Genomic DNA, 13,515 nt, shown 5'->3' on the forward strand with positions numbered 1-13,515 from the left:
ACCTCACTGCAAATAACTCAATTTCGTTTCTTTTTATGCCTGAGTAATACTCCATTGTATATATGTGCCACATCTTCTTTTTTGTTGGTTTTTTTGTTTTAATAGTTCTATAGTGATCTTCTTCTTTTTAAAGTTTTATTTGTTTATTTATTTTTAACATCTTATCCTTGCGCAGGGGAGGGGCCATGCTAATCTTCTCTGTATCGTTCCAATTTTAGTATATGTGCTGCCGAAACGAGCACTGTGCCATATCTTCTTTATCCATTCATCTATCGATGGACACTTAGGTTGCTTCCTGATTTTTCTCTTAACTACATATTTACTTCAAATGATGACAGCATTTCATTTGAAACTTTCGTTTGTTGGCCATTCATGTTTTTGTGCATATTATTTTCTGTTGAAAATATACGTTGAAAATTTTCTAAACTAAATTTCATATACATGGAAAAATTAAGGTTATTTGTATAGAGAACCATGATGTTCATGGTCATTCAGTGTCAAATTGGTGTTTATCACAGAATCAAGCATTAGTTGGAGTGGGTAATATTTTTAGGGTGATGGTGGTAAGTACTTTGTTTTATATAATTTGATGATTTCAAATGTGTTTACTTAAGGCACTTTAAAATTAAGTATTCACATGATAACTTCTCTGTTGCTGACCCCATGTCACGTAAGAAAGCAGCAACAGAATGGTGCTATGATACAGGGGAAGGAAAAGGAAGTGTTTATGGTAGCTTGGACACGTTTCGTACTGTCACCAAAAAAGTTCTTACTGCAACAGTGTAGAATCAGTTTCCCCTTTGAGTGATAATTTCTTAATAAAATAATTTAAATTCCATAAAATAAAAGGCCACAGACTCAAATTTCTGTCAGGACCAGGTAAGCAATATGTGGATGAAATGGACTGGGCAAAGCAAAAGACTTGGCACTACTGATGCTCGGCGTCATTGTGAGAGGCAATGGGAGCGAGCAGGGTCAGTGGTGAACTGTTGAGAGTACACCCCTTTTAAAGGGACTTTTTGTTTGTTTGTTTGTTATTCAAATACAGGGGATTGTTCAAGCAGGAGTGTGGGAGCCTGGAGACCTGGAATTAAATGTCTCAATGTATTTCCTTTTTAAAAATGTTGACAGTTGCGAATTCCCTGGTGGTCCAGTGGTTAGGACTCCGTGCTTTCACTGCCTAGGGCCCAGGTTCAATCCCTGGTCGGGAAACTAAGATCCTGCAAGCCGTGCGGCAAGGCACACACCTCCACCACCACCGCCACCCCCGGCAAAAAAAAAAAAGAAATGTGTTGACAGTTAATCCAGAGTTACATTCTAGGAGCTAAGAAAAATTTATGATCCAGGTCCAGTCTGTGGGCTACTTCTTTGTGACCTCATATAAAAATCATCTTGATGAAATCAAGTTTAATTTTATAAACAGGCTTTATGCTTGTGTATATAAAGTCCGTATGGGAATGAAAAAGTGTGGCAGAGAAGTGGTTTAAAAGAACCTTAGACTTGGGGAAGTACAGCTATAGAGTCACAGGGCTCAGATTCCTGCCTTTTTTGTTTAGTCTTTGTATGGCCTTAAATGACCATTTTACTGGGTCTTCCCTTCTTTAAAATGGGGTTATCTTGCCCTACTTCCCACATAATATTTTTTCTGAGAACTCTGAGTACTTCCACAACCACCAGCAGTGTGAAAGCATGTGTTCAAAAGCACCCTGGATTGGGGCGGGGGGGGGGGGAGGCGGGCCTGGCTAGTTCTCTGCTGCTGTTCTGCAGTTGTACCCTAGCTTATTTAATTTGAGACTGGTCCAGCACAGCTAGAGCAACTAGCACACCAGGGGTTAGCAGGCCATTCGCAAGTAGTGCAGCAGCTTCCGAACCCATTCCACAGCTTAATCTCTTCCACACACAAGCATCTCAAAAAGTGACATGCAACCCTTTGCTGTATGATATGCCACCCTTTGCTGGTTTCAATAACAAATAATTTAGATGATTTGTTTGCTGGTTTCAATAACAAATAATTTAGATCATTGTTTAGATCTATCAAATCTATCATTTGCCACCCCAAAGATTCTTGGTATTCTAAACTGGTGCTGTTAATAGAGCTGTCTCTGATGAAATAAGTGTTTGTATCTGCACCTTCCAGTGCAGCATCCACCGCCCTTATGTTGTAGCTCTGCACCGTTTGAAATGTGGCTAGGTGAGATCAAGACTGAATTTTTATTTTTATTTAAGTTGATTTAAATTCATCACATGGAGTAGTGACTACCTTACTTACTGGACAGGACAGTTCTAGGTTATGGGAAGTCCTCCTGCTGTGGTCTCCGTCGCCCTGGACCCCCGCTTTATCACAGAGCACACCAGCACTCACTTGATGCCTGTCATACTTGCTATGAGCTAACTTTTCTTTCTCTTTTTCACGGTTGCGTATGCAGCATCTAGCATGGGGTTGGTACTCAATTCATTTTTATTGAATGGGAAAAGTCAGGTTACTGTACAAGATAATAAACCATTTTTACTGCCTCGGGAGGAATTAAATTATTTAGGTTTTCAGTTAATCGTCATAGTTCCTTTTATGATATGAACTGCATGATAATTTGGGGATTTTGTTGAACAGAAAAATTTGAAAGGAGTCCAATTAGAGTAAAGATCGTTATTACACTCTTATTATTTTGGCCTCTGAGATAGCAGTGATTGCTGATCAAGGTTTCTGGGTCATTTGTTATCTGTACTCAAAGATACCACTGTGCCTCAGATTTAACATTTCGTTGCAGTGACTGATTTGGATTTTCAGGTTGATAAGTTAGGCGTAGCTGATTAAAAATCATAAGAAAGTGATTTGAAGAGCCATTACTTTACGACATTCTTCTTTCAAATTATAAGTGAATGAATACGTACTTTATTGGAGGAACATTAGTTTAAGCACAGTATTAATAGATTTCAGAGGAATTTTAAGTATTTAAAAAATCTATTTCTTTTGATACCTTCTAACTGGAAAGAATAATCCTGCGCTGTTTTACATGTACATGTAAGAATATATATCAAGAAAATTTTATTACAATAATAAAATAGCAGAACATTGCAGACACTGTTTTGTTTTCCATGTGGCTATTCCAAAAAGAAGTCGCTGCTTATGAGAAAATAGGTAGCACAGTGTGATCAGTCTCTGGGAGCTAAAAATAATTGTGCTATATAATGCATGACATATTGAAAAATAAAAAAATGAACGGATTGCCTACCACCCTACAGAGATCTGTTAGAAGTTTGGAAACTATGATGCAATATATACACTGGGCAGCTACCTAACTAATACTAAGTCCTTTTAGCAGCACGTGTAGTATTTGTATTAATTGTAATATAGTACTGGGCAGCTACCTAACTAATACTAAGTCCTTTTAGCAGCACGTGTAGTATTTGTATTAATTGTAATATAGTACTGGCCAGTGGGTTTCCTAAAACAGAATTCCCTCATGGTCACTCATTACTACGAAAATGCTAGCCTAGATAGGACTACATTTTGGAAATTAGAAAAATGTTAAATTTTCATGTGCATTTGATTATAACTACTTCAGAATCATATGTAGATTATAGCCTCAGAGAACAAGTACACGGGCAGAATTTCAATTTCAAAAAATGACAGAAATGTAATTGCAAATTAGATGGAAATTTCATCCTGTGGTCTTCTAGCTACTTTGGCATCTGAACTCAAGTGTTAAAGTTCTATTTAGTAGTTATAGTTTTTCAAAACTACATTGCCCAAATCCAGCGTCATGCTTTCTTGTAAAAACAGTTACAGTTCCCTCAAAAGACTATGAGGCTTAATTGAAAACTGAGTAAACCAAGTGATAGCGTGCATAAATAAGAAATGCACAGGCCGGGTTGGGGTGATTATGTGTGTACTGCAGCACCTGTGACCTGCCTCACTTGGTGCTGTCTCTTTGTTGCAGTAATGTGCCTAGTGTCGGGAGCCTAGCAGATCCAGATTATCTGAACACACCACAGATGAACACCCCGGTGACGCTGAACAGCGCTGCCCCAGCCAGCAACAGTGGAGCAGGAGTTTTGCCATCTCCAGCAACCCCTCGCTTCTCTGTCCCCACACCGCGAACCCCCAGGACCCCAAGAACTCCCAGAGGAGGGGGCACTGCCAGTGGTCAAGGGTCTGTTAAGTATGACAGCACCGATCAGGGGTCACCAGCCTCTACCCCCTCTACCACACGGCCTCTTAATTCTGTGGAGCCCGCCACCATGCAGCCAATTCCTGAAGCTCACAGTCTCTATGTGACTCTGATTCTCTCTGATTCCGTGATGAATATCTTTAAAGACAGAAACTTTGACAGCTGTTGCATCTGTGCCTGCAACATGAACATCAAAGGGGCAGACGTTGGGCTTTACATCCCCGATTCTTCCAATGAGGACCAGTACCGCTGTACCTGTGGGTTTAGTGCGATCATGAATCGCAAACTTGGTTACAATTCGGGACTCTTCCTGGAGGATGAGTTGGATATTTTTGGGAAGAATTCTGATATTGGTCAGGCTGCCGAAAGGCGCTTGATGATGTGTCAGACCACCTTCCTTCCGCAGATGGAAGGAGCCAGAAAATCCCAGGAGCCACCGATAAGCCTTCTCCTCCTCCTGCAGAATCAACATACACAACCTTTTGCTTCACTGAGTTTCCTGGACTACATTTCCTGTAACAATCGCCAAACTCTTCCCTGTGTGAGCTGGAGTTACGACCGGGTGCAAGCGGATAATAATGATTACTGGACGGAATGCGTTAATGCCTTGGAGCAGGCTCGGCAGTATGTGGATAATCCCACAGGCGGCAAAGTGGATGAAGCTCTGGTGAGAAGTGCCACTGTGCACTCTTGGCCTCATAGCAATGGTAGGTCTCCCAGAAGACACACTTGATTTGAAAATTGTCTTGGTGTGATGGTAACTTGCAAACTTTCTTTGCCTTCTTATATGACAAAATTTTAAATTCCATCTATCTAAAAATAGGCATCACTAAAGTGAGAGCTATCTTGATAATCACCCTAAAGTTAAGAATGGGGAGATGTTTTATATTGAAGCATTTGGAGAAGAGTAAGTATTTTCTGGAAAAAAAGTTGTCTAGCTTATACAAACTGATACTTTGCATACCCTTTCATGTTTGAGTCTACGCATTCTCCTGGGTCAAGCTTCCAAGATACTTCCTTCCTCCACGAAGCCTTCTTTCCATTTACCAGAGTATTTTCTCTTTCCTCTGGTTTCCCAGTATTTTGTGTCTCTGGTAACAATGATCACGTTTCACCTGGCATTGTGGACTGGGGCACGTCACTGTCTTGAAAACTCCAGTTGATAAACATCTTTGGAGTTGGGCTCTAAGAGGGCTGAGCGCCTTGCTGTTCCCTCTCCTTGCTGATTCACTTATCTATGCTATGATGTGTCCTGGGGGGATAAAATGGTGAATGAAAGAGACAAGGCACCTGCCCTCAGGGACCTTCTAATCTATTTTGGAAAATGGATAAGCCTTCTCCTCCATCCTCCAATTAAATAGTATGCTTATTTATTTAATTATTCGAATCAAATAAATAGATAAGCGTATTACTACAAACCATTATAAGTGATGAAAGCACGGGATGTCAGGGGACACTTCCTTGAAGAAGCAGTAACATTTGAGATCCCAACGATGAGTACAGGTTAACTGGGTGACGAGGGAGGGGGCGGGGAATCGTGTCCCAGGCAGAGGAGGGGCGAGCGTTACGTAGCGCGTTGGGGCCTTCGGAGGACTCAGAGAAGCCTAGAGACCAGCAGGGCTAGCTTGTCAAGAGCCTTTTGAGACATGCCGGGCACTGGGTCTTCATCTGAAGAGTCTTAAGTCAATGATGGGTTTTATGAAGAGACATTGACATCAGATTTGTGTAGTCAGAAAAAAATGTACTCTGACTATAAGGTGGGCTGTGGATTAGAAAATGGCGAGAATGGATTTGAGGGGACTGAGAAGTTCCTGTAGTAGATGAAATAAGAAACAGTAGCTTGGCTTAGTGTCCTAGCAAAGGAGATGGAAAAGAAGTGGAAACATTCAAGAGATGTTTGGGAAGTATTATTGCAGGACTTGGAAATGGGTTGGATTTGGGGTATCAGGGAGAGTGAGATATTAAGGAAGACACCCAGGTTTGTGACATGTATACCTGGACAGACAGTGGTGTCGTTCAAAGGCAAGTGTACTGGGAGCTTCCCTGGTGGCGCGTTGGTTAAGAATCCGCCTGCCAGTGCAGGGGACACAGGTTCGATCCCTGGTCCGGGAAGATCCCACATGCCGCGGACCACATGCCGCGGAGCAACTAGGCCCATGCGCCACAACTGCTGAGCCTGCGGGCCACAGCTACTGAAGCCCGCGTGCCTAGAGCCTGTGCTCCGCAACAAGAGAAGCCACCACAATGAGAAGCCCGTGCACCGCAACGAAGGGTAGCCCCCGCTCGCCACAACTAGAGAAAGCCCACGCACAGCAACAAAGACCCAACACGGCCAGAAAGAGAGAGAGGGAGGGAGGGAGAGGGAGGGAGGGAGGGAGGGAGGGAGAGGGAGGGAGGGAGGGAGGGAGAGAGAGAGAGAGGGAGGGAGGGAGGGAGAGAGAGAGAGAGAGAGAGAGAGAGAGGAAGGAAGGAAGAAGAAAGAAAGAAAGAAAGAAAGAAAGAAAGAAAGAAAGAAAGAAAGAAAGAAAGAAAGAAAGAAAGAAAGAAAGAAAGAAAGAAAGAAAATTATTTAAAAAAAAAAAAAGATGAGTATACTGGAGGAATATCAGGTCTGGGGAGAAAGGTTTTGGAAGTTTTAAAGATTTCTCTTGAGATATCCAGGTAGAGGTGTCAAGTAGACACTTGGGACTTCATGACCTGGAGCTTAGGGGAAAGGAAGTATATGGCACATAGATGATAACCCAAGTCAGGGGCGCAGAGGAGGAGGAGAGCTCACTGGGGAGGAGGACTATATGGAAAGAGAGGAGGGCCTGGGACAGAGCTTTACTGAGTTCTGCCATGTAACCAAGTTTCACGAATGAAGAGTGTGGTCAACAGGCATTCAGATTCAGCCAAGCTTTTAAGATAAAGGTTAAACCAGTCTTTTGACCATGGTGAGAGCTGTGTCTGTAGACAGGTGGGAGCAGAGGCCAGGCTGGAGGAGTCTATGTGTGAAAGAAACATGGACCCTGCTTCAGAATAGTCATCAGTCTTGCAGGGGAGAAGGTTATATAAGCAAGGAGACTTCTTGGAGGTGGAGACTCCTGAGGAAGTATTTCAAGGGCTGTACTCATTTTTATAACTGCTTAGGTTTAAGTGGAGTGCCTTATACTTAGCAGGCCTTTAATTAATGTCTGCTGCATGAATTTATGAACTAAAGTCTTTCCCCTAAAGAATTCTGGGTGATTATCTTAGGTGGTTTCTTTTACTAGACAGTGGCCTTCAGGTAGAAAAGCAGTCTGTGTGGGTGGATCAGTAGTGGCATCTTTGGATATGAAGAATAGCACATTTTTATTGTAGGCGAGATGTGGGTTCCAAATTCAGATGCTTAAAGGTACCAGACAGATGATGTAAATGAATGATGTGGAGAGCCAGGTTTGCAGAAGGCAATGACCTGAATTGTGTCCTTTTGCAACATAACTTTCTATTTTGTATGCACAGGAATAGAGTTCACAAAGAATTACTTCTACTTTTATTTTTCTCTAACCTGTGGTTCTCTTGGTCTGTCATTTTCCTACTTCTGAGAGAGCCATGGGTACAAGAGGTACTTTACTTTTTTCTCTCCTAGAAGAAGAAAAGAAGCACAGGCTTGAAGATCAAGGTGATAAATGCTGCTTCAGTCTCAGGCCAGCTGGGGTGGGGGGAGGCGCGGGGGGAGCGTCGAGAACTGTCTGAAGGGGACAGCTACTCCTTGGCCCCAGCAGGTGGTGGTCATCCCAGAACATGATGGTCTCAGCCCCAGGGCTGTCAGGCAGTTTTCCGGTTTTTCAAGAGAAGCTGGAAATCCAGATTTGCATATGAAATTTCCTGAGAAATTCGTTCCAGATTAAAAAAACAAAAACTCTGTGCCATCAATTTGCAGCCTGTGTTTGATGTGAAGACACAATCTAAAAATGTCTTAAGACCCCTTAACCTTAAGCACCCTGTGTTTCAGATTTAGTTGGTAAATAAATCACAGATTTCCATCCATGCCACTTTCCTCATCAGCTAGAAAAGCAAGAGGAAGGAAAGGTCTTTAGGAACCCAGCGGTGCAGATTCATAGCTGACCATCTCTAGCTTAAGTAGTCTTTCTTCGGATCTTTTTGAGAATTTGACGAGCGTTATGGACCTTCTCCCCCTGGGGTAAGATACACCTGTGCTCATGCATGCATGTGCAGTTTGGGGTAGAGTTTCAGAGGTTTTTCAAATCCTAGGTTAAGAAACCCTCTTGCTAGCAGGAAGAACATATGTTCTGAAACCATGAATCTCCTACCTTCCTCTCTGTACAGATGAATTTCAGGCCTGTCATTGCCTCTGCCCTGTTTTCATGTGCCTCTGCCTGTGTAGAAGGTCGTCTTTCTCTTTATGCATTTTGTATTTTGTGAAAATATTTTCATTAAGAGCAGTTTTTAAAGTTTTTAAAAGCTTCAAGTTCCTTTTTGCCACTCATCATATAATCAAAACATGGATATTTGTAAATAAAAGTAATTAAGAAACTAAAAGTAAGAGACAATAGTTAAGAACTTTTTGCTGCTCTCTTTTCTTAAGAACAACCTTGGAAACAAGTCTGTATGATTTTAAAAAGTCAGGCCTATCTGCCTTTCCACTTTTAGGCAATCCTATAGTTAACCTCTTTTATATAGAGTAAATTATTTCCCCTTTTATTATTTCCAATAACAAATAATAAACTATCTTCTACTTTAGAAGATTGTCTTTCCTCTTGACTCCTAAGTCGGGTATTTTAGAATCTACTATAAGTAGACCCTGCTGCCAGTGGTGTCTCTGTCGTGGAGTATAACTGAGGTCCACAATGATGGCAAGAAGAGGAGTGGGCCAGTCCCCCTTTATGATTCCCGTTCCTTTTCATTTCATTTCTCTTCCAGTGCTGGACATCAGCATGCTCTCCTCCCAAGATGTGGTCCGTATGCTGTTGTCCCTGCAGCCCTTTCTCCAAGACGCCATCCAGAAGAAGCGCACGGGCAGGACCTGGGAGAACATCCAGCACGTGCAGGGACCACTCACCTGGCAGCAGTTCCACAAAATGGCAGGACGGGGAACCTACGGTAGAATCTTTCCCCTGTTTAAATTCCTTCAGATTTTTGTTCTGTGAAAAGCAGCTTTAGTTACTGTCAAGTCCTTCCTTCACTGACAAAATAGAATCTTTTTCCTCCTATTAAGTTTTATAATCTCCCTGTTTTCCAGTAGTCAGTTTTTGAGATAATTTTTCTAAATGTCTTTGGCATAATCAAGGTCAGTGGGGCAAATAATCCCTAAATAGACTGTTTGTTAGGGTCTCCTCATCTTCCTGATCCTCACTGCATTTTCATCTGGGTGAACTTCTGGACTAGTTCTGTCAGCTTCTTCACAGTCAGGATTATAGTGCTTTTCTTAAAGGAAATGACATCGTGCTGTTTGGAAAACTAACCTTAACCTGCTCTAGTCTGCTCTCTGATCTTACTGAAACTTTATAACCATGTTCTGACTCATTGAATTAAGGTTCTTCATCAGGGGCCATTTAATTAGAGGATTTGAAGAGTACTTTTAAGAGTATCATGTCAACCTACAATAAAATTTCTGAGGCCAGAATTAAGACTAATGCACCAGAGACTTCTCAATTGTCGAGGTTGTGGGAAACAGACCCTCAAGCACTCTCCTAAACTGCAGTCTTGTTTTAGGTTCTGAAGAATCTCCTGAGCCGTTGCCCATCCCCACTCTGCTGGTAGGCTATGACAAGGACTTCCTCACCATCTCGCCATTCTCCTTGCCATTTTGGGAGAGGCTGTTGTTGGACCCATACGGGGGCCACCGTGATGTTGCCTATATTGTGGTGTGTCCAGAAAATGAGGCCTTGCTCGAAGGAGCCAAAACTTTTTTCAGGGACTTGAGCGCTGTATATGAGGTGAGAAAGACATGGAAGATGAAAATTGTTTGTATGATACGAGTCCTCAGGTTGTTTCTAGTTATGACTAAATTTTAAAGAACAAATATTTTCAAAGTAGGACTCAAAGAAAATTTTCACATAGTTGGAGGATGAAGAAAAGGATTACATTGGCAAGTTTTTCAGGGAGTACATTGCTTTCCCATCTTAGCTTTTATATTTTATTAGATTTAAAGATTTTCCTCTACCAGCCTTACCACCCATCTTAAAGTCCCGTCAGCTGTTTTTTCCCCATTTATGTGCTCAAGCTTAAAAGTATTACTCACCAGGGGAGAGTGGTTGTTCAGAAGATGAGCTTTACGAAAAGAAGGCACATCTACTCTTGGGGGGGTGGGGGAGGGGAGTTCCTGAAAACAGTATAAAAATGTTTAGCTTGAAAATTTCTGAATCATAATAAGTTTAATGACTCATGTCCCTGTTATGTGTTATTTAACACTCCATTCATCTTAGTACTAAAATTTTGGTACAGATTAATAATGTGATAACCAGAGTAATGTAAAAGCCACTTAGATAATTTTATATATTTAGTACATAAATTCCTGTTACTTTTGAAAAATTAGAATCATGTCTGTCTTTGAAGAGTTAGTGCCACATTTCTTCTGCTAAAGTACATATACACTAAGGTTTTTGTACCTTATACTTCTAATACCTTTATATTTGACAAGAATAAATGAAACTAATATTTATAAAGTATTTAGAGCTGCGACAGGCATATTATAAGCATTACAGAAGTGTTTGCTAAATAAGATGCCAAGTTGAATTTCAAAAATACTCCATAACGGAACATTCACTATCTATACCTGTATGAGTACGCACGAAATAGTAAACTTACGTGTTGCTACAAAGAAGTGAGAAGATGCTAAAGTATGAGGTAATGGCATCAATTAAGCCACTGAAGGAAATCCTTGGATACAGTAATTTCTAAACAGTGCCTGGTTCATGATGCCTAATAATATTAAATCATAATTACCCTAACACAGAAAACTTGTCTAAGCAGTCTTAAAGCCCAGCCATTCTTTTGAATGAAGCTTTCAACATAAGTTACAAAACATAAAAGGACTGCCAGATCATTTTAGGATTGCTCTTGTGGCAGTAATACGTACCTGCTTCAGAAGAGTGTACACTAGAGGATTTTTAGGGGCTTGGTAAGCCTCCTGTTCATCAACTCTAGCAAGGGCTAATAATACGGGCTCTTCTGCTGGTGAACAGGTAGCTAGGTAGCTTACTTTTTGCAGGTGTATTAATTCTCTGCCATAAGCACCCATTTAATGTCCTGCACGTCAGTAACAGAATCTCCTTGTGCTAAAACAACTATTTACTTTTAAAAAGTGATCAGCATATCCACTGTTTCCGTGGCCTCTGCTATTGGTGATCTCCAAATGTCTGTAACAATGTAACAGATGGCCCATAAAATTTTAATGTTATCTTATGGGAGAACATCATAAGTCGGGATTACTTAAGAGGTTTTAGTGGACATATGTCTCAGTCAGCCTAAGTCGGCAGGAATCTGGTTAATTCTTTATTTGACCATTAGCAATCAGGTAGTGTGCTCAGCAATCTTCCCTTGTGCTGGAGGAAGCGGTTGGGGTGAAGGAACATTCATTTTTCTTTAAAAGAAACTTTTTTCCTTAGAGAGCCTAGTCCAGGTTTTGGAGAGACAGAGGACAGTTTCAGGTACATTATAATTACCAGAAGGGACCAGCATATAATGTTGGTTTGGTTGCGTGTGGTAACGCTAAAAGACAAAGGAAAATGCTTCCATGTGTATGGTCAAGAATCTCCGTGGTAACGATGTGTACTGAACGAAGGAGTGGTTCCTGTTGTAAACGGCGATCTGGTTTGTGCCGTCAGATGTGTAGGCTTGGGCAGCACAAGCCTATCTGCAAAGTGCTGCGCGACGGGATCATGCGCGTGGGGAAGACCGTGGCGCAGAAGCTGGCGGAAGAGCTTGTGAGCGAGTGGTTTAACCAGCCGTGGGGCAGCGAGGAGAGTGACAATCATTCCAGACTCAAACTTTATGCGCAAGTTTGCCGCCATCACCTAGGTACATGGGGATGTATTTGGCAAAGTAGAATTTGAGAAATAGCAGATTGCTCCCCCTGTTCCCTATTAGACACGCAACATTATACTTCTTTTGTCTCAGGAAATGTTAGTGTTCCATTACTGTGTTTATTTAGGTCTAATTTTTGCATTCTAAGTAGTTAAATGCTAATTTTTATGTGCATGTATATTCTTTAAAAGCTATTTAAAGTAGCCTAAGGAAGTCATATCTAATTTACTCCACATTTCAAAAATGTAGCAGCATGACTTGGTATTAACTGCTTAATTTTAACCCAGATTCCCAAGAGAATCTTAGATGCTTACAAAGCCTTATGCACATAGGAGCATAATATACCATGATGGCTGTAGAATATACGGCCTCTCAGTTTTCAGTGAAGGCGTGTGGAATCAGTCTGAAAGGAAAATGTTACAAATGATTGATTTTCTCCTCTCCCCCGCCCGCCCCCCCCCCCCCCCAAAATTAGGCTCTTCCCCAGAATTTATAATAAGTAGCTCCATGTTTATTTCCATGTTTACAGAACATACAAGCTTATGTTCAGTGGTAGAGATAGCATTTTGGGCGTCATAGAATAATGCAACCTGGAAGCATAATTTTTTTAAAAGTGACTATTCTAAATATCTGCTTCAGCCAGACACTGCAGAACATTCCTAAAGTCACCTCTCTGCGTGTACACTTTCAGCACCTTATCTAGCCACTCTGCAGCTCGACAGCAGCCTGTTGATACCACCTAAGTACCAGACCCCACCAGCAGCAGCACAGGGACAAGCTACACCTGGGAATGCGGGGCCTTTAGCTTCAAATCCAGGATCGGCAGCTCCCTCAGCTGGCAGTGCATTTAATCCCACCTCCAATGGCAGTTCTGTGAACCCGGCAGCAAGTAGCTCCGCATCTGGTTCCTCTGTGCCACCGGCCTCGACATCTGCCTCTGCTCCCATTATTAACCAGATAAGCACTACCTCTTCTTCAGGATTCAGTGGTAGTGTCGGAGGGCAGAACCCCAGCGCTGGGGCCAGCTCTGCAGAGAGAACGCAAGGGAGCATAGGCTGTGGTGGAGACACTGAGCCTGGGCAGAGCTCCTCTCAGCCCTCACAGGATGGACAGGAAAGGTACGGTACTCTGACCAAGACGAGTGGCTTCAGCTCGGACCCCTTGTCTTGCTCTTCCTCTGCACCCCCAGCCCCCTCAACTTCATGAGTCTCTAAACCTTGTAAAGTGTGTATTTCTCTTCTTCCCTCAAGAGAGTAACAACTGTCAGTCTATAGTTCAGTGTTAAGAAACTTGAGAACTCCTTATAAACTTATTATATTACTAGTATAATGGTAATATA

At 41.9% G+C, this 13,515-nt stretch overlaps 1 protein-coding gene and 1 pseudogene across 2 annotated transcripts in view; one reads left to right on the forward strand and one right to left on the reverse strand.

The window, feature by feature from the left end:
- Nucleotides 1-13,515, forward strand: part of MED13L (mediator complex subunit 13L) — a 298,574-nt gene that overhangs the window by 261,144 nt on the left and 23,915 nt on the right. For both annotated transcript variants that reach the window (XM_068563867.1, XM_068563866.1), the window contains exons 17-21: nt 3,939-4,876; nt 9,072-9,251; nt 9,864-10,087; nt 11,978-12,170; nt 12,868-13,294. In XM_068563867.1, coding sequence (XP_068419968.1) covers nt 3,939-4,876; nt 9,072-9,251; nt 9,864-10,087; nt 11,978-12,170; nt 12,868-13,294 — 1,962 coding nt within the window. The remainder of the gene's footprint in view (nt 1-3,938; nt 4,877-9,071; nt 9,252-9,863; nt 10,088-11,977; nt 12,171-12,867; nt 13,295-13,515) is intronic.
- LOC137777099 (U6 spliceosomal RNA) lies at nt 129-242 on the reverse strand (annotated as a pseudogene).

The sequence above is a fragment of the Eschrichtius robustus genome, chromosome 14 (assembly GCF_028021215.1).
Source record: "Eschrichtius robustus isolate mEscRob2 chromosome 14, mEscRob2.pri, whole genome shotgun sequence".
NCBI lineage: Eukaryota > Metazoa > Chordata > Mammalia > Artiodactyla > Eschrichtiidae > Eschrichtius > Eschrichtius robustus.